The sequence below is a fragment of the Bradysia coprophila genome, unplaced genomic scaffold, assembly GCF_014529535.1.
Source record: "Bradysia coprophila strain Holo2 unplaced genomic scaffold, BU_Bcop_v1 contig_151, whole genome shotgun sequence".
Taxonomy (NCBI): Eukaryota; Metazoa; Arthropoda; class Insecta; order Diptera; family Sciaridae; genus Bradysia; species Bradysia coprophila.
Genome location: NW_023503423.1, coordinates 9,590,775 through 9,610,428, shown reverse-complemented (window position 1 = coordinate 9,610,428; position 19,654 = coordinate 9,590,775). Strand labels below are relative to the sequence as shown.

General features: G+C 35.4%; 2 protein-coding genes across 3 annotated transcripts in view; one reads left to right on the top strand and one right to left on the bottom strand.

Moving 5' to 3' along the window:
- LOC119074935 (connectin) overlaps nucleotides 1-19,654 on the bottom strand; it is a 109,963-nt gene that overhangs the window by 29,764 nt on the left and 60,545 nt on the right. For both annotated transcript variants that reach the window (XM_037181327.1, XM_037181326.1), the window contains exon 2: nucleotides 16,753-16,779. The gene's annotated coding sequence lies outside the window, so the exon portion shown is untranslated. The remainder of the gene's footprint in view (nucleotides 1-16,752; nucleotides 16,780-19,654) is intronic.
- LOC119074937 (tubulin polymerization-promoting protein homolog) lies at nucleotides 5,217-5,985 on the top strand. The gene is made up of 3 exons (XM_037181329.1): nucleotides 5,217-5,474; nucleotides 5,545-5,674; nucleotides 5,762-5,985. Exons 1-3 carry the CDS (start codon nucleotides 5,311-5,313, stop codon nucleotides 5,942-5,944), a joined length of 477 nt encoding a protein of 158 aa, XP_037037224.1. The 5' UTR covers nucleotides 5,217-5,310; the 3' UTR covers nucleotides 5,945-5,985.

Sequence of the window (19,654 nt, the reverse complement as noted above, 5' to 3'; positions counted from 1 at the left end):
TTAACGGGTAATCAGAACTATTTATCGGGAAATCTAGCTAAATTTTAATGATACCGGGAAATTCGATTTTGGGTACCAGGAAAAAAACGTTATTTGCACACGCGCCCCGGCTGAAATGAGTTTTCAACGCTCATGTGAATGTAGTAACAATGAGTCGATTCCCGGGAACATCAGGATTAGATTGTGCTGTTTTGCACAGTCAATAATAACAGGGTGTCGTCTTTATCGACGTCGACGACAATAAACACTGGGTGATTGTGCAATGGGTGTAAAAGTGAGCGACAGATTCTCTAACTCAATAATTATACCAATAACGAAAGTCTTTGTTTACACACAGACTATACCTTCAAAGCAAAATTTTTCGATCGATAACACTGTTGGAAACTATGAACGAATGTTGAAAGATGCAATGTTATAATTATCGACTGACCTGCTGTGCTATCTCGTTTAAATAAATTGTGGATTTGAGCACGACTTCACAGGACCGTCAATGATAGACGCTGTCGGCAAATCGGTCTTCTTCGGAGTGATCCCTGCACAACCCTCGCCAAATTAACAACAGGGTACGAAATAGTTGTTTATACAACCGAGTGACAATACACATCGTGTGCCTAAAAAAGCATTTATCATCGACTTGTACACAACGTTTTTCGCAATTAAGGCAAAGGAAAGTGCTACTTTTCGTCACTTGTTGCGAAAAGTGTTAATACGACACCGTGTAGACACCGCGAACATCATGCGCAAATTGTGCGAGTATATACTGTACGTTTTATTAGCAAACAGCAACATGTTCTCTGAAAAGATCTCACTGAGAAAGTTACAATGTTAAATGTTCGGATGCGGTAAGCATAAAATGGTGAAATTGGAAACTTTATTAACTCGTCTTTTTAAAGCCACCAAATTGGTCGTTTTATTGCATCGTGATTCCAGTCTTTTGCCGTATAAATGAAATATACGCGGGAATGGAAATCTTCTCTTCACAAACGAGAGCTTCCCAATCATAACGTTTAACGATAAATTACTTTGTCAATAAAACATTTCCATCCATGCTGTGTGACTTATTTTTCGTCAATTGTCTTGACAAACTGCCGTCATCGACAGAATAAAAAGTAAAATGATAAAAGTGATGAATACAATTTTTCGCTTCTGTTTCCATTTTATTCTCGAACATAAAAAGGAAAGAAAAAGTAACGAAATCTGCACCGTGTTGTTGGTATAGGTATAATATTAATTCAAAGAAAAACATAAAATTCACTCCCCCAAAAAAGTTTCTTGTTTTGTGTGTTCGTCGACAATATGTTCAATAATATTGTTCAATTTATTCCAACTATGTACTGTGAATGTATACATTTTCAATTCTGCCGTTACGTTACTGAGAGTATGTTGTAGACATTTTTCAAAAGAATTGATGTTGCATATTGAGTATCGATTTAATGTTTGAAAGAATAGCTTAAGTCGACAGTGAAATTAAAGCCGTAAGTTCGCTGAAAATTTAAATTTAAAAATGTCAAAGCCAGACCAAACGTAGCGTTGTATATTCAATTCAATTCAATTCAAAATTATCAAAATTATTCGATCATTTACAGTTTTCAGTGCAAATTGCTAAACTTAGAGATGGCGCCGAAAATGGAAATGATAGCGGACTTTCACGAAAGATGGCGTACAAGAAAGTTTTGATCCTTAATAGTTAAAGAAAATTTTGTGATATTTTAGTTTTTCCAAAGGTCTACAACTTTGCTCCCGAACTATAGATACCTACACTATTTCCCGATATTTCAACGAAAATTTTTTGCCATTTGGTTACCAGTATACCGCATTTTTTCCATGCGTCCATGGATTATAGATTGGTAACATCCTAAAATTTACTCAAGCGTCATAATTTGGTCAGTTGCAGTGTGTTTGTACCACACACTGTATGACTCGTAGTGAGGTCTCTGAACAAACACAACAAATTGCATGAATGGCTTTTACTAAAACATGTAGTCAGTCAACGCACTTCAATCAAAAGTGATCACAGTCGATAGCTGCCAAAGAAGGTACTATTTTGAAAAGTTGTGAATGAACAGATTAAGACAACCACGAAGGCTGGTGACACCAAATTTTATAAACAGATAGTGATCAACTTGAAGAAAATATTTTTCTCTAAAATTCTGAATTTTGTTTTTGTTAAATTCCATTTTACATATAAACTTCGCAGCCGTTGACGCAATTGTGTGTCACCGCCTTCGTGATCAACTCAAAGTTGTCTTAACCTGTTCTTTCAGAACCTTGTTATTTTGTATGAAATTGTTTTTTACAGTGTTTTACAGTTGTGTGACACACTGGCAAGTTTCAGTACCCAATTTAGAGGACCACTCATGCTTGAAGTGCGTTGAGTCAGCTTATTGCGGAAAATTATTTCGATAAGATTGAAGTCGTACTTTAGTAGCTATATGATTGACGACGACAAGCCGCACATTTTTTGTCTGCTCGTTTCATGTGTACACTCTGGTGTTTTTTTTAAACAATTTTTTTGTTTGCTTCATCATTTATTGCACACATTTTTAATGTTGCAAAATGTTTCAAACACAAAAGAATACGTTAAAATGAAACGTAGAAACAATATCATTGGCGTATTTAGTTGGAAAACAAAATATCAATTGCGAAAAAGTATCAGGTGGAAAATGGAAAAATATAATTTCGTTTATAGCAACACACAAAAAAATCATTTAGTCGAGAAAAAAAATTCTATTTATTGAATAATATAAAGAGATTGTTTATCTTTATTACCCCCTGTAGCCTGTAGGTTGGTTCGAATTTACATTTTAGTATCTTTAAATTCTACTGACGGATTTTTTTTACTAATTTTTCCCGTGAATAGTAAGAGTGAGGTTAGGTCGCATATATCGCTAAGTGATTTTTCTGATTTATGTTAGGGAAAACCATTACTAATGCATGCAGCTGAATAATGTAGTTTCAAATTGACACTATCATGTTGGAGATCGAAGTCTCCATTCGGACAATAAGTTTTCTCGACCATGATTTATTGACAAAATATTTCGACTGCAGGATAAAATCTAGAAATGATGATAAATAAAGTATAGTATGAGGTATGCCTCAACATGCTAGTGTCGTTTATTATTGAGCTATTAACTCCAGTCGGTAGTAATGCTTTCAATTCACATATGTCAGAAAAATCATTCAGCAATATTCGCTTAGTCGGTTGGCCTGTAGAGGCGCCACATTTTTTTAATAGTACTTCATTCTCATTGTACTATTTTTTTGTGTAACAACTTCACATTGATTCATTCCCATGAAATGTCACTGCAGTTAAGTTTGTTCATGAAAAAATAATTCAGTGAAAGCAGATTTTTGATGAAGAAAAGTACTAAATTGTAATAGATTTTACCCTTAGTTTCTAAACTTCACTCTATGAAAATGTAAAAGATTCTCAGGACTGTCTTGAGTGCAACCATCAGGGGCGAAACGTGTTTTATTTAAATATAAAATTCGATCCACCCTATATTTCGTGGCTTTGGGCTTTGGTTCACATAATATCTAATGTATTAAAAACGATAATAGCTGAGCACTGACTGCTGGTATGTAGGCAGGTACATTAACATTGTATAACATTTTAAAAGGGTTTCCTAAGTAATTATTATGATAATCAAAGATTTGCAACGGGCAGTAAAAAATGTTTTAAAATTACGAACATAGGCCGAAGTGTTTTTCAGATTTAAAGGATTTTTTTATGGTACGGATGAGGATTGAACAATGAGCTTGCATAAGGTATTCTAGCACAATATTCCCGGTTTTATAGTGGCTCCTGCAAGATTTATATATGTGTGTGGTGTGCCGGCAGTATCCATTGTAAATAGTAAAAATGCTGGCAAAAGTATGGTATTTTAATGGTACCCTTTCTAAACGACATAAAGACGATTATGTTTTCTTTTTTTAACGTTGAAGCTCTTTCGGCAAGCCTTTAATAACTCGGTTGTTGTTTGCTATTTTTGATACCGCCAGGTATTTTTATTTTTCGATAAGCAATAAAGATTTTAAGAGGACGGGGAGAAGAAGGAGTTCCTAAACCGTAAAAAAAACGATAAAATACATAAAATGTCTATTGACAAAAAAAAACGGAATTTATTCTTTTTGATCAGACTCTAGATGGTTTTTAAGTCGCATATTCCCGTTCTACTTATGCCTTTGCCTCTCAAACACATCACACGCACATATAAATATTGATTTAAGCTTACCGACATAAGTTTCAACAACACAAATAAATTCTAATCTCAGCCCATTTGCCCCCATGTTTGTTCTCGATGTATGGATTATTGGTTTTGAACTTTCCATTTCGCTTGAACTACTTCTGTTCAAAAAGAAAAATAGGAAAAGGAAAAACAGAATCACACGGACAGAAATATTTATTCCACCATATTTCAAGCTTTCATAAGCTGCTACAGTAACCAGCTTAAGTTTTACACTTCTCCTTCCCGATGAATACAATGTTACGTAAAACTTAAAGTTTCGATTCGACGAACCGGATGAGGCTTTATTTATTACATAAATTGAGAAAATAGTTTGTGACTAACAAATATGTGCGGGACTGGGTATACACACACTGCCTAAAGGAATAGACGATTTAGAATGTTGGGCGATAAAATATGAACTGGAGAGAGAGTAAGTTTCGGTCGAAAACTTTCGGGAACTTTAAACTTTAGGTTGCACAATGTTGTTGAAAGAGCGCCACATAGTTTGTTTATACTTGGACTTTCCGGTTCGGCGTATAGGCGAAGTAGAATCAATATAGAACAACATTGAGTTTATTAACATAAAACTAATAGACCTCGCACACATGTTACAGAATTTGCTAAATATTCCTGTAAACCAATTTAATGGATGGTATCGGAAACATTGATGAGATGTCAAAGGCAAGATAGAGACATCATTAAATATCTCATTAAAGTCAATGCCATAGAATATTCTGTTTTAAAGTTTTGATTTACTTTCACATCATATTTAGTGGTTAACATTTTCCATAGCATAAAAGAATTTTCAAAGAATGATGCTGTACTGATGCAGACAGTTTCAGTTGCTTTCACGTTCTCATTTTTAACTAGGAGCAGAAAATGTTTGTCGTTGTGCGAAAACTGCGGTTTTATAAGAAATTTAAAAGAAAACTCTGAAGTCTAAGCAAACTGATACTTTCTTTTTGTAACAGAGTAGACGTAGATCATCAAAGTTTGCGAAGATATTTTATTAGAAAGCTGTCGTTCAAAGTTGTCGTACGTAAAAATTCTTCGCTTAAAATTTGAAAAAAGTTTTTCGAAAATGGTTGATTCAAACACATTCAAAGTGTTCTCGCAATTTGGTGACACTCAATCCGATGGTACAACAATTACGTTGAAAAATTCCGACAAATGGATGAAAGAAGCAAAATTGTTCACCAGAACGTTTACGACAACGGACACCGGCATTGCTTTCTCCAAATTCAAGTAAATCACCCAGATATTTCTACCAAAATGGATAATTTCCCTTCAGCCACACCTTAATCCACTTTCGCAGAGTAAAGAAAATGCCCTTCAATACCTTCCAAGACTACATCAAAGACCTGTGCAAATCGAAAAAAATGAGCGTCGACAATTTTGTGAAAAAGTTGAACGACTGCAATGTGCCCGGTGTCTCCAGTGCAACGGTAACGAATCTTTGCTAAAGATTTTCATTTATAAATGTGCTGACTAACCGTATGGCATTGTTAACATATTTCGGTGTATCCATACAGAAAGCACTGCCAATGGGCGTAACCGACCGATTAACAGACACTACAAAATATACCGGTGCACATAAGGCAAGATTCGGCGAAGATGGTAAAGGCAAAGGTATGGAGGGCCGAGAAGATGTGCACGATAACGAGGGATACGTACAGGCGTACAAAGGAAAAGATACATTCGACAAAACTCATTAACTAAATGCTTCCATTTTCCAATAAAATTTAATTGAAAAATCTTTTCCGTTTGTGAACAATCTTAATCACGGACGCGTTGATTGAAGTAACTTTATGCTTAATAGAGTGTATCATTACGTATTATACACAGAAAGCAGAAATAGTATAATACTTACCAATAATGGGACAAATGATGGATACGGTACTTGTGTGAAGTTTTCCGATTCGAGGCGAAAAAAGTGAGGTAAAGTGAGGAATTTAAATTACGTGGAGACAAAATTACCCGCTACAGGTGACATTTCACACACTTTTTTTTGCACTACTTTTACTCAAAAGCTTGAGTTAAGGTTTCACTGCTTTAAAGTTAACTTTACCTCATGATGTTGTTCATGCTACATGTACTATTTTCCTAATGCATGCTATTTTAGCGAATGAGCCTCCGGCTCGAGGTGGAATAAAAAAATCCTTTTTAGCATAAAGAACAACGTTTCTCTAATTGACGTAGGAAATAAGCGACAAAGTTAGGAAAAATCAATTTTTATGCAGAATTTTATAAGTCACGTTTTCGGCTTCGCCTCGGCTCTACAACACAAAAACTCGACCTTTTGTACCTATTTGTGTAAAATACTACTGCTCAATAAAAGTTGGAAGTTGCATTTCGATGATGTTGTTTGTAGGGAGGGCAACAAGTCACCCAAGAAAATGTCACTTCCAACTTTTTTACCGAGTTAAATACGTTTCCTATGCTGGTGCATGTAATAAGGCTGTTACATGTATAGGCAATAGCCTTTACATCACTCGCATAGGAAAACGTTATACTACACACGGGAAATAAAGTGATATCTCGTATCACGATGAGTAAATGTACCTCGGGCTAAAGCCCTCGGTTACTTTTACTCATCTGGATACGAGATATCACTTTACTTCCCTTGCATAGTAATGTACTATTTTCAAAGCAAACGCATCCGAAGTTTCAGCTGAGATAAGAAAATAAGTATTTTCTCGCCGTGTGTTGTCAAAATGATCTTTTCCATATGAGCCAGGCTATCGCTATTTTTAATTAATTTAGACAGACGATCTTTTATTTATTTACAAACAAAAGAAAGTTTTCATCTCTGGTCGACAATAACTTTGTATTATCATACCTGCTGCCTGCACACATAAAGGGAACATGTCTGTTTGAAGTTGTGTTGTTAAAGCAGAAAAAAAAGACCTAATAATAAAACATGCTGAGTAAACAGAAATGGTGGAACCACACCATATTGTATCACAATGTAGTAAACGAAACAATTTTTTTGGTTTCCTTTTTTTCAAATCAGGTTCTCTATAAATATAACCAAATGCTTAAACAAACAAAATCCACACGACTAAATAAACATTTGCGATGTTTGTTATTCAGTCGGGTTCATTTTCATTGTATGTACGGTTTTTATCACCTAAAATTATGTGATATGTTGGTTTATCTCACATTATTTATTTGAAGGATTTTTCGTTATATTTAATAACAAGGTACATTAACCCTAAAAATTTTAAAGACGACCCAAGGGACGAGAATATTATTCAACCGAAATTCTGACTCTGATTTTGTAACTCATAATAATAAAATGTAAGTGAAAGTCTTCTTCGCCTGGATGTTTTATTGGTGTTTGTGCAACGTTATAATGTTAATTGGCTTAGAGTTTTATTTAATTTCCCTAAGTTTTATTTTCGCTTCCTTCGTGCAACTGAACCTGTTACAGAATCAAATAACTTAAACAAAAAATCCATGCCACTAAGTCAACTGTAGAACTTGTGCCGCATTAAAGGGGATGAATATTTTATTTGGATTTTTTAATGCAAACGACAATATACAACCCCAAAGCAAGTAAGAAGAAAACATTACTTTGTGATGAAACCATGAAGAAAATTGTTTGAATCACCCCCTCTAGTGATGTTGTTGTTTCGTTATGGGCATACATGTCAGACGAAATTGAAATACGCCCAGGATATTGAAAGATCAACAATGGTAAAAGCAAACTGAACGTCGTATATTATTTGATATTATTCAATATGTGAAACGGAGGGAAGCTGAACAAACGTTTACATCTACTACAACATGAAAATATTGAAGTCTTTTGTCTCAAATATGACAATACAAAATGAATCTATCGATGTACTATACCGTTGTCATTAGTAGGAAATCAGCAGATAGTTCAATAGTTCAATCAATTTACTAAAATTCAAAGTTGATGAAATACATAGAGTAATAGAGTATACAGCTCGGTAAAATAGTATGTGAGCTAACTGAGTCTAAGTTTTCAATTTGTTCGCTGTTCCATCCGAAAAGTTGTCATTACAGTGTTAGTCCACCCCCGCATATGTATGTGCTACCGCACGGAAAACGGATTCTACGTTTACATGTTTACTGACCCTAAGTATGTTATATTTACTCGGGTGTTTTACATAGCAATTGTGTTCATTTATTCACCTCGTTTCGAGAGCTGTTATTTCGATTTTCGACACAGTTATGCAAACTCAACATTTGTTAAAATAGCAGTTTGCAGTTTCCAAAACAAGTTGATTAAATAAACACCTGTGAGATGTTGATCCTTCATGTAATGAATAAGTTCCGCTGCATCCATCAACGTAATCTGTATTCACATTAGCACCAGAAAAGGAGGTATTACTTCATTCATATGAGCGGTAATAGTACATTACTTGAGTGATTCTTCTGAAAAACAGAAGACCGAAATCGGACGCATTCTCTATTGGAATTTTTTATATGCGCCCAGTAAGGTATTCGACCCCAGAAGCCAAAACCACTTTCAAAAAAATTCTTCGAAGTTTGTGTGACTGGTGAAAGGTGATCAAAAACCGAAAACTTGCACTTTTCTTACGAAAATTCCTACAGTTACACGAGCCGTACAGGGTCGTGTGGGGTGTCATTAGAAAGGTAATTGCATGTACTTCCGGGGCAAATTGAGTCTTATTGGGTTTAAAATTCATCCACACTAAGATATGTACAGTTGAAGTTTTCAATCGAAAAAAGAATGAAAACTTACACTTTTCTTACAGAAATTTCTCGATGTACACGAAACGTGCATGGTCATGTGGGGTTTCATTAGAAAGGAAATTGCATATACTTTCAGGGCAAGTAGGGTCCTATTGGGGTTTGGAAGCATCTATGACGAATTATGAGAATTTGAAATGTTTAAGTGCTTATATTGAATCGTAGATGCTACCAAACTTCCGTAAGCTCTATTTGCCCTGAAAGTAAATACAATTACCTTTCTAATGACACCCCACACGACCACACATGTTTCGTGTATATCGAGAAATTTCTGTAAGAAAAGTGTAAGTTTTCAGTCTTTTTTCGATTGAAAACTTCAACTGTACATATCTCAAGGTGGATGAATATTAAGCCCAATAAGACCCTATTTGCCCCGGAAGTACATGCAATTACCTATCTAGAAAAATGCAAGTTTTCGGTTTTTGATGACCTCTCACCAGCCAACACAAGATTCGAAGAATTTATTTGAAAGTGGTTTTGGCTTCCGGTGTCGAATACTGTAAGGCTTACAGGGCACATATAAAAAATTTCAATAGAAAATGCGTCCGATTTCGGTCTTCTGTTTTTGAGAAGAATCCCTCCTTATAAATGGTGGAAATGGTACTTCTTGTGTGAAATTTGCCGATCGAGGCGTAGCCAGGGTCGGTAAACACACAAGAAGTATCATTTCCATCATGTACCCCATTGCTAAGTAAGGTATTTTATTCAAAAACTTGAGGTGAAGTTTTAGATTCGTGTAGTAAAGTTAACTTTACCCCACGTTTTTGAATGAAACTAATTTTTTGGGGCTAAATCAGTAATAGGACATTACTTGTCAATGGTCAAAACCTTGAGGTAAAGATTACTTACAGCGTCCACGGAGTCATTAATTCATTCGTGAGTACGTAATTGTTTGTAACTTTGTATTTGGCTCTGCGTGATTCACACAACCTTCACAGAACGCAGGTCAGGCAACATAAAAAGTTCAAAACAAGGCCGTAATCTACTACTACCTCACCTTGTTGAGTAAAGCATTATGTCCGATATAAATAGACAATTATGTTAGCTTTTTTAACGGCTATTAAAAAATCCAATTTAATTGACTCCAACTACGTCCGTCCTGATGTAATAATTTCTAATGTTTCCTGCATATAGATAATTACTTGACTTGGACATGAGCCAAAATTTTTATCAGGTAAGAACTCACATATTCGCAATTGTTTGCTAGCAGACGGACTGAATCAACTTATCCATTCAATGATAGACCGTAATGAATATATTCACAGAAGCACCGACTAATTGTAAAGGAATCTGTTGCAGAAAACTGTAATTAAACAAATTTCACCAAGCGTCTCGCTGTCTTGCAACGTTTCCTTTAATTTCTCGTATAGTCGAATTCTGGTTTTCACGATATATGTTTAGAAGTTGACGAAAACTCCGCTCCTCATCTCATAATATCGAAATAGAAGTCAGATGTATTTTCAGTCCAATAACCTCGGCAGTCGAATAACTTAGGCACTCCGATTAGTTAGGACTAAGCTGCCCGAATTCTTCATTCGCCTAAACATACAACTCTGATAAAACGTTCTCCTCACTGAACTGCTTGTATACATGATTTCTGGTGGTTTTCTCCCAGTTTTTTTTTTTAAATTGAGTGAACAAGTTACTGGAACCGTATAGCACGTTCTCATATATAAGCCCCACCAAGATGTGTGGTGCAACAAAGAGCATTGCAGTGATATAAATTTATATCAAAGGCTTAACCCAAACACATTTTTAAGAGTTGAATTCAAAACAGAAGAAAATCTTTTAAGCATATCAAATGTACGGTATAAGTAATGTTGCAGAGATTAAAGTTACGTTGCACTCGAAAACAACACTATATCACTATATGCGGAGAGATAGAGAGTGTGGATGTGGAACTGTTTATAATGTTAGGGTGCGAGAGCTAAATCACATAATATTAAATATTTTATGTCATCAACTCAACACGGCAAAAATATCATCTGTTGGGGAAATAGAAAGGAATAAAGTAGAAGAAAAAAAAACAGTTTGCATTAGATAGGGTGATTTCCACTTTGATATCCTTATCCATTTCATGTGCGAGAACACACACACATATATATATATATATATTTATACTTCAATATCCTCTGCACGGATAAAATCACTTTTATATGCTTTCCAAAGACATAAATCCGATACCTTATTTTGCAGTCGGATTTTTATATTCCTTCTTTATGTATGCGCTTTCACATTTTTAAAAGTAGACAGAAGCTTGAAGTGTATGAAAAATTCGTTATATTCACCTCGATGCCACGATATGTCTCTTCCATTTTCTTGTCTTACTTTTATATGTGTTAATAACGTCCCCATTTTTATGTGTACATCCATATATAAACAGATATATCCAGTTAAAGGTAGATGAATAGCTCCAGTAATTCATATTTTCCCAGAACATTATTTTTTCACCGTTGAGTTCTACAATAATAAAACAAATATCGTGTCTTCGACGTGTATACACGACGAATTTTAGATGGAAAAAAATTGTTTTCATTTTTTATGTTTATTAAAAAAGAACATAATCAAAATGACAAAGTGTATCCGTTGCAGGCTAGCCGACTACACGACGCCCCCCACGATGTCATATCGATAGAGTAAGGATCTTAAAAGACTGAAGTCAATTTTTATTGAAAAACTATCCATGGGAAAGCCTCAAAACTCTCCAAACAATCAGTTGCTATAGAAATTGTGTTTTACGTAAAGGCAGTCCGTACCGTTTACAATTTAATTTAGTCACAAAGTGGGTTGGTCTGCAGAGTCTCGACATTTTCATGGCACTTCGTTCGCTGCAGGTTTTATTTATAATATGAGCAAAATACATTAAGGGTATTCACGGTTGCGACTTATACTCGAGTTTATCCCTTAATAAGGGATTCCCTTATATAACGACAACTGTCACCTAAAAAAAAATCGAGTCGACGTATTTTGGGCAAACAAAATGACAGTGTGTAGTGCGCGATCTCAGGACCCTGGTGAAGCAATTAGTTTTTGAATCGGTCCAATATCTCCCGAGCGATACCTCCTTAAAAACGTGATGTGAGGAACATGCAATGGAAAACATTTTTTCAAAGTCTTCTCGCCTCGCAGATATTGGTCCGATTGAAAAACTAATTGCTTCACCGGGATCCTGAGATCGCGCACTACACACTGTGGGGTAAATCACTGATTTTTTGACAAGGATTATATGGGATTTTACGCATTTTCTGGTCGCAAGACAACTGTACTGTCTTGCTGGGCCATTTTTTGTTGAGAACTTGTGGGATGTATTCCGTGCCTTCGGTTCGAAATACAACCTTCTCACAGGCCTCAAGAAAAGAAATGTCCAAGCATAAGACTGTAATGTATGTACAAACAGCAAGAAATAAAATCGGAATAGCTCAATGCACTGTACTTCGGATGGGCCAAAAATATTTTGCAGTTCGAAATTAAGTGTCTTATACGATGAGCTCGTCATTACGTTTCAACTGAAAATAGGTGGAATGTTCAGTACACCAGGGACTATTTCTTAGAAATTGTTCGACGTTTTACATGCTTTTTGATATATAATGTCGATAATCTCTACATTGGATCCCCATAAAACACATTTCTCTGTTGTTTTATTTAATATATTATAGCTTTATGAGGGTACTTTCCCTAAGTCGAAAATGACATTCACTCGCATTCACTGAAAATGATGTTTTGAGTGCGTTGAAGTATTTCTTCGCAATCTTTGAACATAATCCCAATATAATATCCACATATAATGTCTTGTAAACCTCGGATTTGAATTATCTGACCGGTAATGCAGTGAAATGTCTTTGGCAGATTTGACAACTATTCGCGTTGAGTTGCGTAAAGCGTTTATCATTGTCGATCCGTCAACATTTTCAGGTCGTGTTGAAAAATGTTATGAGAATTTCAATTCACGGACTTGTAGTATATAGGGTAGGCGTACCAATCCAAGGCCAAGAATGAGTCCTCGGACACCTATTGTTCTTTTATTTGGAAACCTTTTTTATGAATATGAGAACAATAGGTGTCCGACGATTTATTTTTGTCCGAGGATTGGTACGCTATTTTGGTTCTAATTAACTTAAGACGAAAGTAACCATTATGTGTATAAGAAAGTAGCGGTAGCGTTTTTCGGTGGGAAATAAGTTTTACCGACGACTCATCGACGTATCAGCGTTTCCATAAAGTAGCTACTCAATTACTGTAAGTAGCCTGCAATAACTAATACCATTCGTGACCATTTTTCTAACATTATTAAATAACTCAGCCATGAACTCTTTAAGCCCCCTTGATTGTCTATGATTCCGACGAACTTATAGCAAAATTCAAATTTAAACTTTAAACAGTTGGTGGTCGCTCGAGATATTGTTTTCAATGTAATCAACAGCTCACAGATATAGTTGCTCAGTTTTGTAAGCATTATATTTATATTATATGTACTATACGATTTAATAGCCAATTTATTCGAAAATCGAATAAATTGATTAATGTTTGTATCGCATTTGCTTTCCATATCCTTGCTGGCTTATAGTAAAAACATTATTATTACAACTGAGTATCACTTTTCCAACTACAATTAGGTGTAAAGTATCTTTTGGTAATGTAAAACAAAAAAAAAACTTTGTTTCACAGTAATTACCTGGCATATAGTTTATTACTGGTGTGGCTGGTAGGGTTTGCTGTGTATATTTGAAGGGTGAAATTTCATTAAACTAATTAGTTCGGTCGAAGTAATGTTTTTGTTTTCGCTACTTGATCGTCATATATATCTGATTTCCCTTCTCTGTTTATCGTTATTGTTACAGTTGTTGTTGTTGTTGGTAGAGTGAATTGGAATCGAAAATAAAAACTTAGATGAAAACCATGCTATAATAAGCGGAAAATTTACTAATACAAACAGCATTTATTACCGATTATGGTTATAGTGTATAACGCTATATGTGTCTTGAGTAGAATTATTCAAAGTCATTGCAACATCTACAACAGTCGATAAAGGCAATAGAAGTTAAACCTTTTTATCGGTCACGTAGTTTTGTTTAACGAGCTATATGCGGTTAAAAAGACATTTTTTTTATGGCCATGGCAAAACGTGAGTTCAATTTACTAAGTTTCCATTACTTGAAATGGGGAAATTAAAAACTGTGTTGGGTAAAAATTGATTAAATCTAAATGAATGTTTCTAGGAGTTGTATTATATTTGGATCAACCGATTTCCGTAATGGAAATCAAAGGATTGTATTCAAAATAGAGTTCGCTTTAAGAATGGCTGGGTCAGTTCAAAGGTCTTACGTGCGGTAGGCTACACAGATCGCAACAGTAAATTCGATTAAGAAATTACTTAAACCAGCTTTCTATGGTACCCATCTAGGCACTTGTTGATAACAATAGTTTCTCGAGCACCAAGTTTTGCAATGTTGACTTTTTCAGCACCAGTGAAGATTGTTCAAATAAACTGACCAAAACAGTGCGGGATAAAAACGGAAAAGCAGTGTGGGAAGAGAAAAGCAGTGTGGGAAGAGAAAAGCAGTGTGGAAAAATCTTACAAAATATGTCATATTGTGACACAGTGACACTCGGTTGCAGAAATATTTTTCTTACGGCAGTGAACTGAAGTACAAAAGTTTAAACCAGATATAGGAGAATCAGTATCGATTTGTAGCGGTCCAATGCAGGATGCGTGAGCATGATAGGAACGTTTCCGGATAAAACAAAAGCCTGGGCGATGTATTCTCATTTAGGGAACGTCAGATTGTTCGAACGATTTTTATTTGGCCAAGGTACATTGTCCCAAAGAAAAAACGTTTTTATTTCCGTCTGTGTTAGACATTCCGTTTCTGTTCGAACAATCTGTCGTTCCCTATTATAATTGTAAAAGACGGTCTCTGTACATCAATAAAGTAAACATTTCACAAGATGGAAATTCACTGCATGAGAACAAATTCGGAAATTGCACAAATTATTTACAAACGTCATCCGGAAGCTGACTGTTAGAGATGCACATTTGCCCTGAAGCAAACGGATTTTTGTTTTGTTTAAACAATGAACATCCCCGCTCAATGTAGCAGATTATTGACTGAATTTTGCAGTACAATAAAGTTTCCCTCTACATATTTCATCCATGCATTTAATGAACTAAGTCAAAAACGAGTATGTTATATGATGCGATGAATAATTACAACAATGTTGAGGAACTATGACCTAGAACTTTATAGAGAGTGGTTTATCATTCAGGTTTCGAACGGTTTCCTGGACGAGCAATGAAACAATATATTATGCTAGGTGCTACGCTGAAAGTTTCAACTGCTATGTATAACTTTGATCTACAATTGCTGCCACACCCAATACAAAATATACATCTGTGACAGATAATATAGAATACCTGGAGAAATGCCTCTGAGGGATTCTTTTGAAAAACAGCCTACCGAAATCGGACGCATTTCCCTGTGGACTTTTTTATATGTATGTGCCTAGAAAGGTATTCGACCCTAGAAGCCAAGACCACTTTCTAAAAAACTTCTTCGAAGTTTGTGTGGCTGGTGAAAGGTGATCAAAAACCGAAAACTTGCACTTTTCTTACCAAAATTTCTCTGGTTACACAGGGTTGTGTGGGGTGTCATTAGAAAGGTAATCACACGTACTATTGAGCCGAATAGGGACTTATTGTGTTTAAAATTCATCTACACAGAAACATGTGCAGTGAAAGTTTTCAACCGAAGACTTACACTGTTCTTACTGAAATTTCTCGAGATACACAAAACGTAGATGGTCGTGTAGGGTGTCATTTGACAGGTAATGTAATGTGCTTTTGGGCCAAATAGGGTCTTACGTGGTTTGGATGCATCTACGGTGAAATAGAAGTTGAAATGTTTAGGTGTACATATTTCATCATAGATGCATCCAAACTTCATAAGACCCTATTTGGCCCAGAAGCACATTAAATTACCTTTCAAATGATACCCCACACGACCATGTACGTTTTGTGTACCTAGAGAAATGTCAGTAAGAACAGTGTAAATCTTTGGTTGAAAACTTCAACTACACATAATATGTGCCACATATTTCAGTGTCAATGAATTTTAAACCCAATAAGTCCCTATTCGGCTCAATAGTACATGTGATTACCTTTCTAATGATACTACACAGGACCCTGTACGGCTCGCGTAACTGGAGAATTTTTTGTAAGAAAAGTCCAAGTTTTCGGTTTTTGATCACCTTTCACCAGTCACACAAACTTCGAAGAATTTTTTTGAAAGTGGTTTTGGCTTCTAGGGTCGAATACCTTTCTAGGTAAATTGCACTCGAAAATGCATCCGATTTCGGTAGGATGTTTTTCAAAAGAATCCCTCTCTGCGTCTCGGAGATACGAATAGATGGATGGAATCCATTCAGCACCGTGAATTTCCTAGATTTTCTCGAAACGTTTCGAAACAATTCAAGACATTTTATCGAAAATAGATCCTGCTATAGAATTTTGTCATCTGATGAGAGATGAAAGAAGTGACTGAACTAATGTCGTTGCAAAGATCCGAGCCTATGGCGAGTGATGCAACCACACCATACAAGTTATAATATCAATATCGAAACCATTTCGTAGTGTATTACTTAGATGGGCCTGTTGTGCACCCCACGAAGTATGCACAGCACAGCACGTAGTATGTCTTACAAAATTCTTCGTTTATAAATATATCTCCAAATAACTAGGTACTAGGTATCTTATCAATTGTTATAAATAAATTGAAGTACTTACAGATTTCTGGTTTCTCTCCGGAATTATCTGAAAAAGATAATTGAATTAGATTTTTAAGAAATTGATAGCTCATTCCACTGTTATAAATCTTTACTGATAATCTTAGTCGGATAATCAAAATTTCCGTGCTTAATACATAATCGACAATGATTTCATTCAAATACAAATTGTCCTACGCTGACTGTGTTTTGTATATAAAAGTACCTCGACTAAACATAAAATGTTAGTGTGCGCAACGTTCGTTTCTGCAAACCTTCATGCGGATAGTATTGGGCAGCATGATAAAATCTCAAAAGAACAACAAAAACTTAGACTAGACGTCCTGATTGCAACATGCACATGTGCACAATAGCTCAATCGAATTGTATGCTAACCTCAGCCAGCCTGAATTTGTGCTCATTCAGTGTGTTCTTTGAAACCATGCTTTGCGACTTATTCTTTTGTCCATCATTTCATACTGCGATTTAGGGATGCACGTAATTGTGTATAATTGCGAACATCCCATGCACGCTGTTTCAATGGAATGTACATTTTCTGTATTGCGACGACCCCGGTATTCTTGATATTACATTAGAGGTGTGCGGGCCGGGCGGAGTTTCCGACATAACCTGGGGTACGGTTTCAAGTAGTTAGAAACGAAACTTCATATTTTTTGTCGGGTTCGGGTTTTCCAAACGTGGGTCGGATCGCACATCTCTAATATCACGCAGCGTACCAACTGCATTCCATAGGAAACGACACACAATTAACGTAGAATTACAATTTCATTGATAAAAATGAAACACAAGAATCTCAAAATCAGCTTTTGTCAACAAAGAAAGATCACGAATGAAATGGAACCTTTACCTCTCATCTAATATATATGTCAAACATATCAAATCGGATAAGAGCTACATGCCACCTTCATAGTCTCTAAAATCCATTACCTTTATGTATCGTCTTACAATACTCACGGGTATATTATAAGGAAATGGATTTATTGCTATTAAAAATATGAAAAAAAAATTAGTATGTTACATTGGGTGCTGCGGAGGTAGTTCATTACATGAGGGATCAATTTGTGATATGAGCGGAACTCACAAGTGTGTGTTTAAGCACCAAGGTTTGAAAACTGTTATTTTGACGAGGGTAGAGTTTGCATATCCGAGCCGAAGGTTATTGTGCATTCAATGTAGAAAATTTTTTAGGATCATAACTAAAGCAACAAAAACTGTTTTTGTTTCAGTGTTTGAAAAGTATAATGATGATAATCTTGTAAGATGTAGGTAATGTACTATTATTACCTCTCTAGTGAGGTAATAAACTTTCCCGAACGGACACAAAATGTGTCCATAGATAATAAACGATTTCCGATGGGGGTATACATACATGTAATGTTTATTTTCCGGAGCGGACATGCATTAAAAAATCTCTAACAAAACCACATACACCGCTTAGTATAAAACCATTGAAATGTTAAAATTTATTATTTTTCATTTGCCAATATATACCACACAGCACGGTTGGTTCTTTTAACATTGTGACAGGCGGATTGAATCTAATTTTTGCGTTTGAAAAGGGGAATGATATATCAACACAATAAAGGATTTCAGTGGGATGATATTAAACATTTAGCGGGGGAGTCACACACTCATACAGACGGCTTTTAAAATTAAAATACAATTTTCTAAAAAGCCATATTGATGTTGTATGTGAGCATTCAATTTCATACAATATTCTATTGGTAAGTTTCAACATACATAATATTTGTCAGCAGCATTAAAATGATGCGAATGTTTGTTTTGTATGAACCAACATTCAATAATATTAATAATTTTATATATATTCAGGTAAATATCATGTTAACTTTGTGTACAAACACAATGTAACTTCATTAGAGTCATATTATATTACTGGTTGATAAACAAACCGAGCAAAATTCATTTATAATAACGGAATTAACAACTCAAATCGATAATTATTATCCGTAATAATTGGGCAACTATCGACTGCATAATAATTCCGTCCATGATATAACATAATGATGTCGTTTTCTATATTGGCATCGAGTGGCTGTAACTATGCCGGGATGGACATTAGAAATATGTATCTGATTAACTCTTCAACTAAATATTTGGTTAATTTTCACATTTTCGCAGCTATTATAGCGACGAGCGATAATTTATCAAATTAACTACACATCAATCCACCAATGTAGATATGACTGAAGGGAAATACCTATACCGCATTTTCATAAAAGTTCAAATTGACTGAATTTGCGGCACATTAATTAGTGTTGCCTAGTCGGGCTGCATAGTGGTTGTGTTTCACTATTTAAACGGAATGAATCAATAAATGTATGTGCTGCATTTCAGGAAAATGGTGTCACTTGCAATGAACTGTTTAGTTTTTATTGCATTAGCACGGATTAATGAATGGCTTGAATAGGAGTTGTGCTTTTACGTTCGGTAAAATGGCTGAATACCAACACACGCTATTGCACATACAAAAATGATGATTTTCGCAAAAGGCTAGTATGAAAAATGTTGTATACACCTTAGAGATGAGTGGGCATAGCAAATTTTTGTGCCCACATGCCCACTATGCCCATGGGCACTGGCCCAGCCCACAAACTATGTGTGCACAAATCGTCGAATTGTAAAGTTTTGAACGGTTATTTTAATTTTTTTCGCTTCATATTGCACGTTGTTCTGCTGATATGAACAATGAGTTTCAAAGTGTGGTGATGTAGACGGCATACAATAATAATAACATGATAAATTCAATGTACCAAAAGAACGCTGTACATATCGCACACACTCTTCACTCACTGCTCCTGCTCCCTGTGAAATTTCAGGCGAACTATTAAAAACGATACATTCACGACAGCTAAAATTCGATGAATCGCTATTGATGAATCTAT